The following is an 18,052-nucleotide window of genomic DNA, read 5'->3' as shown; positions in this document are numbered from 1 at the left end:
ACTGTTTGTTATTTTACCGGCACTCGATTGAATATTTAAATCATCCAATCTAAGCTTGCTTTGGTGATTACATTGTGTTAAGATGCAAAGAAAGACTTGCGCCCGTCTTTTGTTATTTTGAACTCTTGCTGACAGACCATTCTGCAAGACTATAATTTTAAGAAGACAGTATGCAGACACAGACACGGTTAGAGGCACATACAGGTTGTAACACAGACGGAGACACAAAGACACACACTGTTATAGATATAGCTGGGATGACATACAGCAAGACAGCGAGGCGCGTACAAATATAAACACACAGGGAGGTGTATGTAAAGGGAGGCACAGAAACAGATAAACAGAGAGACCCTCTGATAACTGCAGGTACAGACACAAACCCACGCTGATGCATTGAGACACAGTGACACATACACACACACAGAGACACGCTGAGACACGCACCAACACAACTGAAGCAGAGAGATGTAGAGAGTAAGAGATACAGAGATGTAGCACACAGGTACAAACACACTGGGACAGACACTGAAGCCAGTACATTGACAGCAGTCTTGAAGCAGCAAGCAGAAGTCCCGCCCTTGCATCCTCCTCATTGGGTCGCTCCGGGGGCTGCGCGTTACTTCGCCGGGATGTCTCCTGGGTGTAGGTCAGCGGCGCTGTCAATCACCGCCGGCCCTTCCGACTGCAAGCTCGACTGAGTGGAAGCGTCAAACCAGAAGGGGAAGAAAAATCGCCCCCTCCCCCTCGCACAAACGATCTGCAATGGAGGAGGAGATGAACCAGGCAGAGGACGAAGGATTGCGATCGGGTACCATCTCCAAACTCTGCAAACAGCGGACCCCCTACAGCGTCCTCAAACCATTCCCTGGCAAGAAGACGATGACCAGGAGGTACGAAAGACCCACCATGATCGAGATCCCACAACTGGCCATCGGGACTGGAGGAGGAGGGGCTCATCACCATCACCCGCCGGTTACCATCAACACTGAGCAGCAGCAACAACAGCAGCATCACTTCCACCATCAGCAGCAGCATTATCCATACCAGAGCACCTCGAACAACAGGATAGCCCCTGGAGCAGTATCAGCATCAACATCTACATTAGCTTCAGTATCTCAATCTTACCTAGGAGCGACGGCTTCTGACTATCCGCCTGTCAGGTACAACAACATACCTTCAAGCCAATCAGGAGCTGAAAACATCATCCTAAGTGCAGGTATACTCTTGCTCTCTCCATTTACAGCGCTGGCTTGTTGTTATATCTCATTCACTAAAAACCAAAAGTTTCTTGTTGAAGGCAGTCATTTTGTTCATGGCAAGTTTTCCCAAGAATGGCTGAACTCCTAGATTTTTTTATTAACTTAGAAAAATACCAGAGGCACAATACAGGAAGGATCTTAAATCTTGAATTGATAAATCTGTATATAGATTTACTCTCCATTTAAATTGCATTGCTTGTTGGTATGGGTTGAAGATCAATTGTTGCTGCTGAATTCAGTTTTATTGTGATATAGGGTGACCATAGATACAAATTCAAACTGGAAGCTGAAAATCTGAAGCAAGAAAGCAAAACTGCTTGGAATATGAAGCAGATTTGTTGTCATCTGAAAGAATAGACGGGATAAAATCTCAGATAGGACATTCCATCAGAATGTATTCTTGTGCATTTTGTATAAATGCCACATTATTAATTAATAATCACTGCTACTTTTCACTATTCATGGAAGATGATTTTTGGATTGCATATAACAGTGTGATTCCAGGTTACTACTTTATATGTGGATGGTTTATTAAAATCTGAGCATTATGTCAAAGATGAGAACAAAGCATAGGGTTGTATTTTCAACTGAATTGTCAAAGCTGGTTGTGTATTAAGAATTCTTCAAGAGCATTTCCTTGTCTTTGCTTATTTAAGTTACTGGCTGCATGGTTGTAAATCAAATACTTTTCATTACTGGGCACTGAAATTAACATCATTCTGGAAATTAATAGGTTGATCAGCACATGAAAAAGAAAGGAAGCAAAATGAATTACTTGTAATCCATAACCCAAGCTGATACTGTTTAAGTCAGAGAAATCAGAAGACATCAGCTTAGGAATTAAAATCTAACCACAAAGACAGCTTATCAAATTAAAAGTCTATTTGTTGTCTGTTATAGAGTCATAGAGTCAGAGATATACAGCATGGAAACAGACCCTTCGGTCCAACCTGTCCATGCCAACCAGATATCCCAACCCAATCTAGTCCCACCTGCCAGCACCCGGCCCATATCCCTCCAAACCCTTCCTATTCATATACCCATCCAAATGCCTCTTAACTGTTGCAATTGTACCAGCCTCCACCACTTCCTCTGGCAGCTCATTCCATACACGTACCACCCTCTGTGTGAAAATGTTGCCCCTTAGGTCTCTTTTATATCTTTCCCCTCTCACCCTAAACCTATGCCCTCTAGTTCTGGACTTCCCCACCCCAGGGAAAAGACTTTGTCTATTTATCCTATACATAGATAAATGAGGCTGAGTCGGCTGGAGCTTTTTTCCCTGGAGAATTGGAGCCTGAGGGGTGACTGTACAGAAGGTTTATAAAGTTAATAGTGGCATGGAGAGGGTGAATAGCCAAGCTCCTTTTCCCAGGGTAGGGGATTCCAAAACGAGAGAGCATAGGTTTAAGGGGAATGGGTTAAAAGGGACCTAAGGAGCAACTTTTTTATGCAGAGGGTGATGCATGTATGGAATGAACTGCCAGAGTAAGAGATGGAGTTGGGAAGAATGACAACATTTAAACGGCATCTGGATGGGTTAAAGAATAGGAGGAGTTTAAAGGGATATGGTCCAAATGTTGACAAATGGGAGTAGATGAATTATCAGGTCAGCATGGACGAGTTGGGTTGAAGTGTCTGTCTCTATGACTCTTTGACTTGATCCAAAATCTCAGTGCTGAAATGTCAAAACATTAAAATGAAATCCTAGCTTCCCTTCCAGGTCCACTAAAAAAAACTGGTGTTATTACAAAGAAGTGCAGGTAAGTTATCACTTTGACCAATTTTCGTTCATCTGCCCTCATACAAAACTGAATTTATCTTCATAACATTCATGTGGAAAATATTGGGACATCTTATGATGTGCAACAACATGTTGCTATTGATAGTTTGCAGATATTTCCTAATCATTCTGCTCAGAGATATTGTGACACACTTTCGGAACAGATGGTATTTGAACCCAGGCCTCCTGGCTCAGAACTAGGTAGACTACTGCTGTGCCACAAGAGTCCTGCTATTGATGGTTTCTATTGAGCTATCTTGATACCTCTCCAAGTTTTTCTAAGTTATGCCTGAAAATTAGTCTTGTCACTTATACACTTAACGTGTTATCATTATCTAATTTATTCCTCATAAACTATTGACAGTCATCTTTCAAACTTTTGTTGGAGAGTTGAGAAATATTTTGAATGTGTATTAAATTGTGATTCCAAATACATTTTCTTGTATTTCAGTGAACTTATAATTGTTTCCTGTTACATCTAACACCAGACTTTACTTCTAGTCACAAAGGGGTAAAAACAATGACCGCAGATGCTGGAAACCAGATTCTGGATTAGTGGTGCTGGAAGAGCACAGCAGTTCGGTCAGCTGGCTTCTGGACTAATTGATTCTCTACAGTTGCCTTTAATCGCACTACTTCATATTTAAAATGATGAAAGTTTCATATTTTGGATTGCAAAGAAAGACAATTAATCTCTGACACTGATCTCTTGATCTCGATAATATACATTTCTTGAGCTCACAGGGAATGAAAGGTCTCATCCACTTAAATCAAACCAATTTGATTGTAAGCTAATGTTTGGATGATAATGTTGGGTCAAAAGTTAGAAACTTAGCTACATACACCAAGTTTTAGACAAACCCAACAACTGAAAATTATTTTGTTAGCATTTGTAGATAATATTTTCATGGAGCTGTGTTAGACGAAACATTGAACCCAGTAGCATAGGATAGCTAACGTTATGTCAGTAGAGCCTCAATTATTAAATAAGGGCACACAAGTGATGATATTTTTCCAATTGTGTTCGATTATATGGTAACTCAGTTATAATATACAACTGCAAGGAGCATTTCATAGTTTGTGTCATCAAGACTCACTGTCAATACATAAAAAAATCCTTAATGCGTGATAGCTTTTCCACCCTTCTATGTTGAAAGTGTACAGATAGTGAAAATTTCTTCAAGTTATTCAATGTACAGGAGATGACAAGGGTTACATGTTGCAATGTCCGTTAAATGCTCCGGTTTAGTCTTTGTGGATCACCTTCAAAGTAAAGTTCATAGAATATTGATCCTGATTCTTTCATGATATTTAGTTCCCAACTGAAATGTATTGTTCTGTCTCCATTTTGTAAAACTACGTCCAGTGACATCTTAAACAAAGCTTTTTCAGACATTCAAAACCTTTTCAATTTGTATTATGTCAATCAGAGTGGTGAAGTCAAAATGGATGTACTTGTTTTATTGAAAAAAAACAAACACTGAAGTGAGAATAGGTTACAATTTAACTGAAAGATTTGAGTTCAAATCCAATTCAGGTTGATCGAATCCAACACTTGGCAGTTACATGGAAGGAGGGTGCCATTCAATTCACCAGCGCTGTTCTAATGTCCACTTTTTAACTGGAGCTGTCTACTCTGTTTACATTTTTCTCTCCTTTCTATGTAGCCTCTTTATTCTTACCTTTCAATTATTTTTCCAATTCCATTAATAGATTAGATTCCCTACAGTGTGGAAACAGGCCCTTTGGCCCACCAACTCCACACCAACCCTCCAAAGAGCAACAACCCAGACCCATTTCCCTCTGACTAGTGCACCTAATTCTACGGGAAATTTAGCATGGTCATTTCGCCTGACCTGTACGTCTTTGGACTGTAGGAGGAAACCAGAGGAAATCCACGCAGACACAGGGAGAATGTGCAAACTTCACACAGACAGTCACCCAAGGTCACTGGCACTGTGAGGCAGCAGTGCTAACCACTGAGCAACTACTTGCAATAATGTAGAGGTGCTGGTGTTGGACTGGGCTGAACAAAGTTAAAAATCACACAACACCAGGTTATGGTCCAGCTGGTTTATTGGGAAGTACAAGCTCTTGGAGCGCTGCTCCGTCGTCAGATAACTGGTGGGGCAGGATCATAGGGCACAGAATTTATAGCAAAAGATCATAGTGTCAAACACTGATGTGGTTTTTGAACAAACCTAGATTGCTGTTAAGTCTTTCATCTTTTACAATGAGTTGCAGGTTATTAAAATTCATTAAAATGTAAATCCCAGAACTTTTATCAAAACATGTTCCCAAGATAACTTATGGTTTTATAAAAAAAGGTGACATCTCAGCTCAGACAATGCATTAAAGGTGTGAGGTTACAGTCTGTCTGTATCCCAATTTTGAGTCAAACTGGCTCTATTTCCAAAGTAGGAATTTATGAAATGTCACATGGACAGGCAGCCTACAGATTGTGTGCTTTTTGAACAAAATAGAATGTATCTGCAAATACAAATTCACCCCATAGACTTATGTGTGTGTGTGCATGCTTGCTGTGATGTGTGTGTGTGTGTGTGTGAGAGAGAGAGACAGAGATGGAAAGAGTGTGAGTGTTTGTGCGTATGAGTGTTTGTGTGCCTGCAAGTGTGTGTTTTTGCGTGCTTGTTAGAGTGTGTGTGAGAGAGAGAGAGGGAGAGAATATGAGTGTGAGTGCGTGTGTGCGTGCTTGATAGAGAGTGTGAGTGTGTGTGTGTATGTATGTAGTGGAGTGGGGTCTGACCTGAACTTGCAATAAAACATCCCAAGTTCTTTTTCTACTTGTGAGAAAATACTTCTTTAAATGGTTCCCTTTGATCCTATGATAACATTTAGTGTCAATTCCTTTTCACTGACTTGTGAACCAATGGAAACTATCTTACCTACATAAGTATTTAAGAATATTGTACACCTATATTCTGTGCATAATACCTTTCATTACAACAATGACCTCTCATTCCTGATATCATTAAAGTGATAGAATGCTGCACCCCTTCTAGGCCAGCATGTCTTTCATGAGGTCTGTTACCCAAAACTGAACTCAATACTCCAGATACAGTCCAAAAGGCACTTGGCAGCTGAACCACCACTTTTTTGTTTCAAATGAATTGAGGTAAAGGTCAACATTCCATTAACTTTTTTGATTATCTTTTTGACCTATGCAACAGTGTCTAGTGATTTATGTAGGTGGACACCTAATCCCTTTTGCAATCCCTTTGAATGTCACAGCTCTGAACAATGAAAAGAAAATGTTTCAATTTGTTTTCCCATGATCTGAAATAGATGGCTCTATATTTCTCCATATTAAATTTGCATCTGCTGCAGTTTTGCCCACGCAGTCAGAGTCTCGATTGTCTTTTGTAACCTCTCCTACCAGCACAACTTACTGGGCTTTGTAATTTACTGCAACCGAGTCAGAGCCTGAGGGATGACCTTATAGAGGTTTATAAAATCATGAGGGGCATGGATAGAACAAATAGACAAAGTCTTTTCCCTGGGGTCAGGGAGTCCAGAACTAGAGGGCATAGGTTTAGGATGAGAGGGGAAAGATATAAAAGGGACCTAAGGGGAAACTTGTTCACGCAGAGTGTGGTATGTGTATGGAATGAGCTGCTGGAGGAAATGGTGGAGACTGGTACAATTGCAATATTTGAAAGGCATCTGAATGGGTATATGAATAGGAAGAGTTTGGAGAGATATGGGCCAAGTCCTGGCAAATAGGACTATATTAGGTTAGGATATCAGGTTGGCATGGACGAGTTGGACCAAAGGGTCTGTTTCCGTGCTGTACCTCTCTATGACTCAAAGCAGTTGAATTTAAAACTTTTGTTATTTGTTCATTTGAAACATTAATATAAATGATGAAATAATCAGGTCTTAAAACAGATTCTTTCAGAACATCACTTGTCACATCCGACAAATGGGAGAATGAACCCCTTACACCTTGGTGTCTGTTTGGCACCTCTCAAAGTCATCAGTTATCATCCCAACTCACAAAATTAGCACAATCATAAAAATCTGATAAGTGTGTAGTTCCCCTAGCTTCTTAAATTCTACATGCTTCTACTCTCACTACATGGTTAGGTTTTTGTATTGCCAAGCAGCTAATGTAAGCTAATCATCAACATTTTAACAATCTATAGCTGAAAACTACATTTTCTTTACTTACACATTCAATGAAATTGAATTAGTCAGGCACATCTGCCTTTTGTAAATTAATGTTGATTTTCCCAACTGTTTGATGATTTTCAACGTGTTAATTAATTTCATCCTGAATTTTATAATCTAGAAGTCACTCAAACCAAGGCTTTAGTTTTGCTTGTTCTGAATGTGGTGTTTCCATCTATCTGCCTTTTGACTCAATCCCTGCTTCTAAAGCTTTTTCGAAAATTATAATTAGTGGCTGTGATTTCTCCTCCCTATCTATCATGTACTTCAGAGCCATGGTTCTCAGTTGCAAATCTTCCTCATTTTCCTAATATATTCCTGTAGCTCTGTTTACAATGTCCTCTGTAAAAACAGATGCAAAATACATTTGAACGTTTAAATTAGGAAGAGGAATAGACCATTCAGCTTTATGAGCCTGCTCCAACATCAGTAAGGTTGTTGCTGATCTGATTGTTTTATTTCTTCATAAGATGTAGGCATTGCTGCCTAGGCCTGCATATCCTTCATTGCCTTGGCAAAGGTGTTGAGAGTGAGCAACCTTCTTGATTTGTTGCAGTCCTTGGAGTGTAAAAACATCTGATATACTGGATGTAGGTTTACTCACTGAGCTGGAAGGTTCATTTTCAGACATTTCGTCACTATACTAGATAACACCTTCAGTGAGCCTCCAGATGAAGCACTGCTGATGATTCCTGCTTTCTATTTATATGTTTGGGTTGGTGATATCATTTCTTGTGGTGATATCATTTCCTATGGTGATGTCATTTCCTGTTCTTTTTCTCAGGGGTGGTAAATGGGGTCCGAGTCAATGTGTTTGTTTATAGAGTTCCGGTCGGAATGCCATGCTTCGAGGAATTCTCGTGCATGTCCCTGTTTGGCTTGTCGTAGGATGGATGTGTTGTCCCAATCGAAGTGGTGTTCTTCCTTATCTGTATGTAAGGATACTAGTGATAGAGTCATGTCGTTTTCATGCATCCAGGATACATGAACATCAACTAGCCACAAAACAACATGACTCTCTCTCACTAGTATCCTTACATACAGATAAAGAAGGACACCACTTCGACTGGGACAACCTCATCCATCCTAGGACAAGCCAAACAGAGACACGCACGAGAATTCCTAGAAGCACGGCATTCCAACCGGAACTCTATCAACAAACATATTGAATTGGACCCCATTTACCACCCCCTGAGAAAAAGAACAGGAAATGACATCACTGACCCAAAGAAACCCAAACATATAAATAGAAAGCAGGAATCATCAGCTGTGCTTCATCTGGAGGCTCACTGAGAATGTTACCTAGTACGGTGATGAAACATCTGAAAATGAATCTTCCAGCTCAGCAAGCAAACTTACATCCAGAACCGCAACCTGAGCTACAAATCATCTCAAAATCTGAAATACTGTTAGGAAAGGAGTTCTAGGTTTTGATATAGCATCAGTGAAGGAATGGCAATATTTTTCAGGTCAAGGTGATGTGTGGCTTGAAGGGGAACTTGCAGCTGGTGGTGGTGCTTCCATATGTTGCTATCCTAGTCCATCAAGGTGGTAGAAGACACGAATTTGGAAGGTGCTGTCATAAATGTCTTGTTGAATGACTACAGTGCACCTTCTTTATGGCACACACTGCTGTAACTACATGAAAGTGGTGCAGAGGGTGAATCTTAGGTTGCTAATCAAGCAGGATGATTTGTGCTGGATGATGTCAAGCTTTGTGAGTGTTGTTGGAGCTAGTCATCCAGGCAAGTGGTATCACAAGTCACATTCCTGACTTGTGCCTTGTTGGGTAGCCTTTAGTATAACAAGCGATGATTAAATAACCACAGATTGCCTGTTCTCTGATCTGTTTTTATAGCCACAGTATGTATGTCACTGGGCCAATTTAGCAACTGCTCAATGGTAACCCCCAGAACATAGATGGTGAGGGATTTATTCATGGTAATACCATTGAACTTCAAGGGCAAATCACTAGAACACTCATGTTGCAGATGGTAATTACTTGGCACTTGAGTGACACAAATGTTACTTACTACTTATGAACCCACACCTGGAGTTTGTCCAGGCTTTGTTGCATGTGAATTGCTTCACTGTCTGGGGAATCACGAATGATTGGAGAAAGTGAGGACTGCAGATGCTGGAGATCAGAGTCAAAAAGTATGGCACTGGAAAAGCACAGTTGGTCAGGCAACATCTGAGGTGCAGGAAAGTCAACGTTTTGAGCATAGGCTCTTCGTCAGTCGACTCTCCTGCACCTCAAATCACAAATGGTGCTGAACATGGTGCAATCAATGAATATCCCATTTTATGACCGAATGGTAAAGGGAAAGTCATTAATGATGCAACTGAACGTGGTTAGTCATTGAGTCATAGAGATGCACAGCGTAGAAACAGACCCTTCAGTCCAACTCGTCCATGCTGACCAGTTATCCCAACCCAATCTAGTCCCATTTGCCAGCACTTGGCCCATATCCCTCTAAACCCTTCCTATTGCTATGCCCAACTAGATGCCTTTGGTCAAAGGACACTATTTCAAATAATTGCTGCAATGATGTCGTGGGACAGGAATGATGATCTCAACAACTACAGCCATTTCCTTTGTGCAAGGTATGACACCAATAAGCAGATAGTTCTTGCCTTGATTCATATTAAGTCCATGTTGTGCTTCACCTCGAGACTGGGAGTCCGTGCGGGGCCTTACCTCGGAGCCGGGAGTCCGTGCTGGGTTTTACCTTGAGACCGGGAATCCATGCTGGGCTTTACCTCAAGACTGGAAGTCCGTGCTGGACTTTACCTCAGGGCCGGGAGTCCGTGCTGGACTTTACCTCAGGGCCGGGAGTCCGTGCTGGACTTTACCTCAGGGCCGGGAGTCCGTGCTGGACTTTACCTCAGGGCCGGGAGTCCGTGCTGGGCTTTACCTGGAGACCGGGAGTCCGTGCTGGGCTTTATCTCGGGGCCAGGAGTCCGTGCTGGGCTTTACCTGGAGACCGGGAACCCGTGCTGGGCTTTATCTCGGGGCCAGGAGTCCGTGCTGGGCATCACCTCCGGACCAGGAGTCCGTGCTGGGCATCACCTCGAGACCAGCAGTCAGCCTGGGCTTCACTTCAAGGCTGGGAGTCCATGCTGGGAGTTTCCCCGGGTTCCATTGAGCCACCGATGCTGTCCAAGGACTTGAGCTAAGTAATGAGTTAAAACAAACATGGAGGAAAGAAAAGAAATGGATGGAGCAGAGGAGCTCTGGAGCTCTCACGAACCCTCTTTGACTGCGCTGGTCCTGCCCTGATTTCATAGAAAGGACTGAACTGGGCAATTTTCCACATCATCATGTAGATGCCAGGGCTGTACTGAAGTAATTTGACTGCTGTAGTACGGCTGGAATGTTATGAGGAGCACTTGTAGCATCCCCACATATTCAAAGATCCCTCTCAGCCCGGGGTTGGACTCTCTTCCACCCTTTTCAGTGGGGCAGAAGATATTTAAAGGTTTGAATGTACATACAAACAGATTCAAGGACAACTTCTTCCCCATTATTTGCAGACTTTTGAACAGATCTCTCTTTTCGCACCTTCTCTGTGGCTGTAATACTGCCTGCTGCCATGATGCTCTTTGTATGGTACGATCTATCTGTTTAGCGCACAAAGCAACACTTTTCACTGTATCTTGGTACGTGTGACAATAAATCAAACAACTAGCAAACCATATCACATAGAGAGAATCAAATTGGTTGAAGACTAGCATCTGTGATGCTGGAGACTCTGGAGGAGGCTGAGTTGGATCATCCACTTGGCACTTTTGGCTGAAGACTGTTGCGAATGTTTCAGCCTTTTTTTTTGCACTGATATGCTCCCATAATTGAGGAAGCAGTACTTGTGATGTCTCCACCTCTTGTTAGTTTTTAAATTGTCCAACAGTAATAATGACTAGATGTGGTCGAGTCGAGATTAGTCGAGATTATCTACCTATCAGTTAGGTAGATAGCTGCTTCCACTGTTTGGTATACCCATAATCTTTTGTGTTGTAGCTTCACTAGGTTGACAGCTCATTTTTAGGTATGTCTGGTGCTGCTCCAGGCATTCCTTTTATCACACTTCATTGAACCAAGGTTATTACCTATTTGGATGTTAATGCTAGATTGGTGCATCTATCAGGCCATGAGGTTACAGGTTGTGGTTGCACATAAACTACATCGTGTGCTGCTGGTCCACAGTGCCTCCAAATGATACCCACTTTATGTTATAGATCTGATTGAAACCAGTTCAACACGGATGTCATACCATACAACACAATGGAGGCTATCCTTAATGTGGAAATGGGACTTTGCCTTCTCAAAGACTATGCAGTGGTCATTCCTACTAATACTGGGATGGACAGATACATCTGTGACAGGTAGATCATTGGGAAAGAGGTCAAGCAAATTTTTCCCTGTGGTTAGTTCTCTCACTATCTACCACTATGACTTTTGCAGCTATGACTTTTAGGACTCAGCTTCTTTGGTCAGTAGTGTTGCTACTGAGCTAATTTTGGCAATGGGCTTTAAAATCCTCCATCTAGAGAACACGCTATGCTGTTGCTGCCCTCAGGGCTTACTCTGAGTGGTGCTCGACAGGATATCAGCTGGCATCAGCCAAAGGGGTGAGGGGAGCGGCAAGTGATAATCAGCAGGTAATAATAATTATTCAATAACAATAATAATAATAATTCTTGCCCATGTTTTATCAGATGCCAGTTCACCTCATGCGGTCTAGAGTTAGTGTTGAGTATTTCCAGCGAAACTCCTTCCTGACTATATGCCGCTGGTTCTGTCCTACGATGGGACAGGAAATACACAGCAATGGTGATGGTCTATCTAGGACAGAGCTTGTAAGGTCAGATTCCCTGGGTATGACTATATCACACCATTGCTTGGTTAGACTGTGGGACATCTCTCCCAACTTTGGTATAAGCCCCCAATGTTGGTAAAGAGGATATTGCAGGGTCAGGAGGACTGAATTTACCATTGTTCTGCGATGCCGATCAATGGAAGTTGATACCAGGTGATCTGTCTAGTTTTATTGCTTTGATTAGATTTCATTATTGATACAACTGAGTGGCTCAATCGACTTTGTCCAAAACCACATGACTGTGAGTCTAGAGTAACTTGTAAGCCAGACCGAGTACAGATGGTAGATTTCCTTTGGTATAAGGTGTAAGTGCACCAAATGGGTTTTTATAATTGACAATAATTACATGATGGTCATTAGGCTAGCTTTTAATTGTGGATATTTATTGCATTCAAATTTCATCATTTGCTGTGGTGGGAGTCAAACTCAAGTGCCACATGCATTAGCCTACGGTTCTGGTGTATGAGTCCTGTGACATAATCACTACTCCACCGCACTTACTCCACAGTCTTGCTAACCCTGATAACCTTCCATGTCATTACTTATCAAGAATCTAACTATATCCAGTTTTCTGCATCCCTTTCAGATATAAAGTTTCCATTGCTACAAATCCCTAATTTTCAACTCTAAACTACAATCTTCTCTTATACACCTTTTCTGTGCTTATAATCTCCTTTTAATTTCTGTACATTTTATTTAATTTTACACAGTTTTTCTTCTGTATTATCCTCTGTTTTTGTAGTCTTTTTTAAATTTTTTGTTTCCTTTATATTTATCCATGAAATCTTCAATTTGTTGTGCCAGCTTTAACCCAGTCAGAATTAATTTAACTGGCAATTTATCAATTTCTTGTTTAAACATCTCCTATTGCTGACCCAATGTTTGATCTGGACATTTTCCAACTAATTTATCTAAGTTAGACTAATTTTATATCTTGGAATTGAGCTAATTTTCAGTCCAACATCTATCTTCAACCCTTTTTTGTTTCGCTATCTATTTTCAATGTGAATGTAAGTGAGTTTATAGTCACTATTTTTGAAGCACTTTCTACTCCATGACGTTTACTAGTCCTACTTAATTACTCAAAACCACGTTTCACACTGCATCTTTCTTGTTAAATTAGCAGCACACATTAACCTTGTTACATTTTAATAACTCCTTTTCCATTTTGAGCATATTTCTATTTTATTGTACTTTAGATTAATTAAAATATGGAAAAGTGATTATCCACTCTGTTTATAAGTCTGGAAAGAGTTTGGACAGCATAAGTTCTAATAAACATCATTCAAAGCACTAAACTGTCCCTAATATGGCAGTAACTGGCAGTAAAATGATCACCTTTCTCAGAGGCAGTGTAGGCTGGCTTCACAGTAGGAAACGAAAAAAATATCACACTCTTTTGATTTGAGGTGATATTGTATGATTGGGGCAAATGTTTTTGAACATACCAGACTTTACTGTGCATCCAAATATCCTAGATTTGTGAAATGTTTTGATGTTAATACTAAGTAGCCTCAATGGAAAGTGTTTCATCAGTGACATCAGTCATCTTAAGGATTATAAAAAGTCACAAAGTATCAATTTTCTTCCTATTTCTCTAATTCCGTACACTTAACCAGTCACTTGGAGGATATATATATATATATATATATATATACAGGCATTCCTGAATCCAAACTTTTCCATTTTACTTAGAGTGCTGATTTTCAATTGAATTCTTATGGTCTTAAGAACTGTGTTTTTAAGTCGATGTGCTTCTCACAGAGTCTCTGAGTAAGAATTTGACAGTCCTTCCTATGCAAAGCAAAGGAGGAGAAAAGTGGTGTGATATTGTTCTGAGGTTACAGTTAAAGTCACAATATTAGGTAATGACAAACTGTTTTGTCTTGTCTCTGCTGCCATTTTGAACTGGTAAGCAAAGCCAGTTTAAAATGATGTTTAAGGTGATTCCAAACAGTTTAACAATTTTAAACAATTTTAATATGACCATATGAAAGAATGGCAATTTTTATGAGGTTTATTAGTCTCATCTGTGTGAAAATCTAACCCCAGTCTCAGATTTTCTGTATCATATCTATTTCTACTGATGAAAGAATGTCAGACATACCTGTAAACTACCTTATACATATTTATGAATCATCACATCAATGACAGCCAATCAATGCTCAATTTTCCTAATGTTTAAAGCAAAATAACTGTAGCCAAGATGCTATATGCAAAACTATCTTTACTGTTGTGTATTCGGTGAAAAAAAAGGTCTTCTTTCAATCAGATTCCATAGCTAAAAAAAATGTCCAAAGTGTTTATGGAGACACCTGTAAATGATAAAATATGTGACAACATTGAAATTTTTTTTGTATGTAGGGCTGATACTGACAGTGCAATTTATTATGCATTTTCTGTATACTTCCACATTATGTGGTATATTTACTGGGCCTGTTACCCTGTTTATAGAATAACTTGGATATACATGCCTTTCTTTTCTGCATTGCTGTACAAAATCACAATTGCATTTATTTATGTAGCAAAACTCACTGTACTTCAAAATAATTAGTCTTATAGTTATTTGGAGGTATAAGATTTGAGCATTTCTGAAAAAAGGAGAGTGCTGATTGTTTGGCAAGTGAACTGTAATTGTTAGAGGTTTGCCATGGAGAATGCGGCAGTAAATGATGACCGACAGTTAACTGCCAAACTCTGTTTACATTTTAAACTATGCTGATCAAACTTTTACCCTGAGAAATTAACCAAAGAATGGCTGTCACCTATTTTGTTGATTTGAAACAGATGCAGTGTCCCTTGTCAAAATCCCAGAACTCCCTTCCTATCAGCAGTGCAGGACTGCTAGCAATAAATGGCCTACAGTAGTTTAAGAAGGGCAACTAGGGATGGGCAATAAAAACTGGTCTAACAAGTGACACCTCTTTCTATGCTGTACCATTTTTATGATTTCTACCCAATTTAGAATTACCTGTCAGGCCTACAGTGGAGTACACCGGCATGTACTAGACGCTACACGTATTAAGACACAGAGTCTTGTTTTTTGCAAACAGAAAGAACAAGGATACCCGCTGCACCTGTTTCAACCCATCAAAGTCGGTGACAGCCATTCTCTAGTTCATTTCTTAGGACAATGCCTTGAACCAATCACAGTAAACTGCTTCGTTTAAAATTTTAAAAAGCTTGGCAGTTAATTACCAATCATCACTAACAGGTGAATTCTCCATGACAATGCCTCTCACAATCAGAGTCCCATTTGCCAACTAATCAGTAATCTCATACAAATGTTGTTTTCCCTTTCCTTTAGTACTTTTTTGTGAATTGTTATGAGGAGTGAATTGTTATGACAAGCTTTGCTAAGAGTCTTTTTTAATCAATACTCAATTAATTTTATGTAAATCATGTTTTGGGATGCTCTGAGGAATATGGTTAAATATTATGTAAATTTATTCATTCTGATGTTTCTCCCAAGCATTTCTTTATGAACGTGATGGCTTTTGTTACAAATGTTGGCTAAGTGTCACAATGTTGAAAGCTGTCTTAAACAAATTAAAAACTTGCATTATCATCATATAAGGCTAAAAATAAGAAAAATAAAACTGTCACTGAGGACTTGTGGCTGAATTGATGTTAAAGACTAGAAATATTATTGGATAATTGATGGAGAACTAGCAGGCAATATTACTGGCATTATCGAAGATATTTATTAATACTCTCAGTGTAAGTTGGACCATATCACTATATGGCCGGGGGGGGGGGGGGGGGGGTGGCCTAATGTCACATACCTTTATGAACTAATTTTTTGCAAATATCTTTACCATAATACAGCCACTCTCTGAAACCATTAAGTTTCAGATATAGTTAGAACTGAGAACAGGAAATGATGATATGACAAGATGGAGAAAAGATAAGGCTGACTTGTCACACTGCAGCCTTTTTGGACCAGCAATAAGAAAGCAATGACTTTCGCGAATAACAATACAGAGCACACTAATGGATTTTGGCTGTTTTCCTTCAGTTAGTCTATTTGCATAATGCACAGTGAAGAAAGGCTTCAGTCACATTTTACCATCTGTATATTGAAATATGTTTGTATTCAGTTCAGCTGCATGGAAGGAAATGTCTGCAGCTTTCACTTTCATCCATGTTTGAGCACTTGAAGACAAATAAATGTTGAGTGATGTAATGAGTATGATCAGAGTTTCTAAAATGTAATGTTGTATTTTCCTTTTCACAAACTGCATATTCCTATTGCTTTCTGGTCTTAGTTCAAATTTTCAGCATAAGGCCATCAAATGTAAGAGCAGAAGTAAGGCATTCAGCCCACTGAGTTTGTTCCACTGTTCAGTGATTGATCATGGCTGATCTGACAATCCTCAACTCCACTTTCTTCCTTTCCCCATCACCTATGATTGTGTTACTGATTAAAAATCTATACATTTCAGCCTTGAATGTAATTAATGAGCCAGCCTAGTCAGCCCTCTGCAGTAAGGAATCCTGTAGACTCACTACTCTCTAACAGAACAATTTCTTCCTCATCTCTGTCTTAAATGTGAGACAACTCATTATATCCTCTGGTCCTATGTGGTCTCTCCACATCTACTCTGTCAAATCTCCTAAGAATCTTATATGTTTCGATAAGGACACCTGTCACTCTTTTAAACTTTAATGAATACAAACCCGACCCACGCAACCTGTCCTCATAAAAGAATCCCTCCAGATTCAGTATCAGCCTAGTGAATCTTTTTTGGACTACCTTCAATGCTAATTTATCTTTTCTTAGGTAAGGGGACCAAAATGTTTGCAGTAGGTGTGGTCTAACTAGTGCACAGCTTCTCCATACCCTTTAAAATATAGGCTGAAGTTCCATTTACCTTCCCTATGACCTGTTGAATTTCTTTTGCTAGCTTTTTGTGATTTATCCATGAGGACTCCCAATTCCCTCTGTGCTGTAGCATTCTGCAATCTTTCTCCATTTAAGTGATGTTCAGCTCCTCTTTTCTTCATAGGAACATAGGAATTTGTAGCAGGAGTAGGCAATTCAGCCCTTTGAGCCCACTTCGCCATTTAACGTGATCATGGCTGATCTTATCCTGGTCTCAATACCTCTTGCCTGCCTGCTTGTCACAGCCCTTTATCCCACATTTAATCAGAAACATATCTGTTCCTTTCTTGAATCTGTTGAATGTTTCTGCCTCTCCTGCACTCTGGGGCAGTGAGTTGCACAGATTCACAACCACCTGAGACAAGTAGTTTCACCTTATCTTAGTTTTGAACCTACCTTATCTCATCCTATATTTATGACCCCTTGTTCAAGGCTATTCATCTGCAGTTTGTTTTTATTTGGAATGTTTATGTCTGAGTTTAAGCCACCTGAGGAGATGAGCTAGCTTCCAGACTCCAGTTCTGACAAAAGGTTTAAATTCAAGACATTAATAAGTCTTTTTACAAACATGGCGGAACATGCTGTGTATTGGCACCATTTTCTCATTAAATTTCTGAATGCATTCCTGTGCAAGTTGACTGGGGTTTGCCAAATTATTTTGTGAGTAGAACTGCAGGACTTCTGTATCAGCATCCAGCGTTACTGACTCAATCAGAAGCTGGCTTCACTCTGTCAGGAATGGTGTCATCCTATTAGGCTACCTAGTCACTTTTTGAAGTTCTGAAGAGGGGTCGTTGGACATTGAATATTAACTCTGTTTGCAGATGTTGCTAGATTTACTGGGTTTCTCCACAAATTTCTGTACTTGTTTGTTTCAGATTTCCAGCATTCATAGTTCATTGTTTCATTCTATTAGATATTAATATCATTTCAGCAGGAGCTGTGCTATGCTACTAATGGCTGGAGCAACTCAATTAGGAGTTGGAGTTATTGAAACCCAGGGGCTGGAATCAGTGGTTAGGAATGAGTTTCACTCCAACAGAAGCTGGACTCA

The 18,052-nt window shown here is 40.1% G+C and overlaps 1 protein-coding gene across 1 annotated transcript in view; it reads left to right on the top strand.

Annotated features, from left to right (window-relative positions):
* The first annotated feature begins 675 nt into the window (after positions 1-675).
* LOC140476129 (BEN domain-containing protein 4) overlaps positions 676-18,052 on the top strand; it is a 43,052-nt gene continuing 25,675 nt past the window's right edge. Inside the window, exon 1 of the mRNA XM_072568250.1 lies at positions 676-1,216. Within this exon, the coding sequence (XP_072424351.1) occupies positions 763-1,216 (454 nt within the window). The 5' untranslated portion in view covers positions 676-762. The remainder of the gene's footprint in view (positions 1,217-18,052) is intronic.

The sequence above is a fragment of the Chiloscyllium punctatum genome, chromosome 1 (assembly GCF_047496795.1).
Source record: "Chiloscyllium punctatum isolate Juve2018m chromosome 1, sChiPun1.3, whole genome shotgun sequence".
NCBI lineage: Eukaryota > Metazoa > Chordata > Chondrichthyes > Orectolobiformes > Hemiscylliidae > Chiloscyllium > Chiloscyllium punctatum.
The sequence above is the reverse complement of the archived record's forward strand: the minus strand, read 5'-3'. Positions and strand labels throughout refer to the sequence as shown.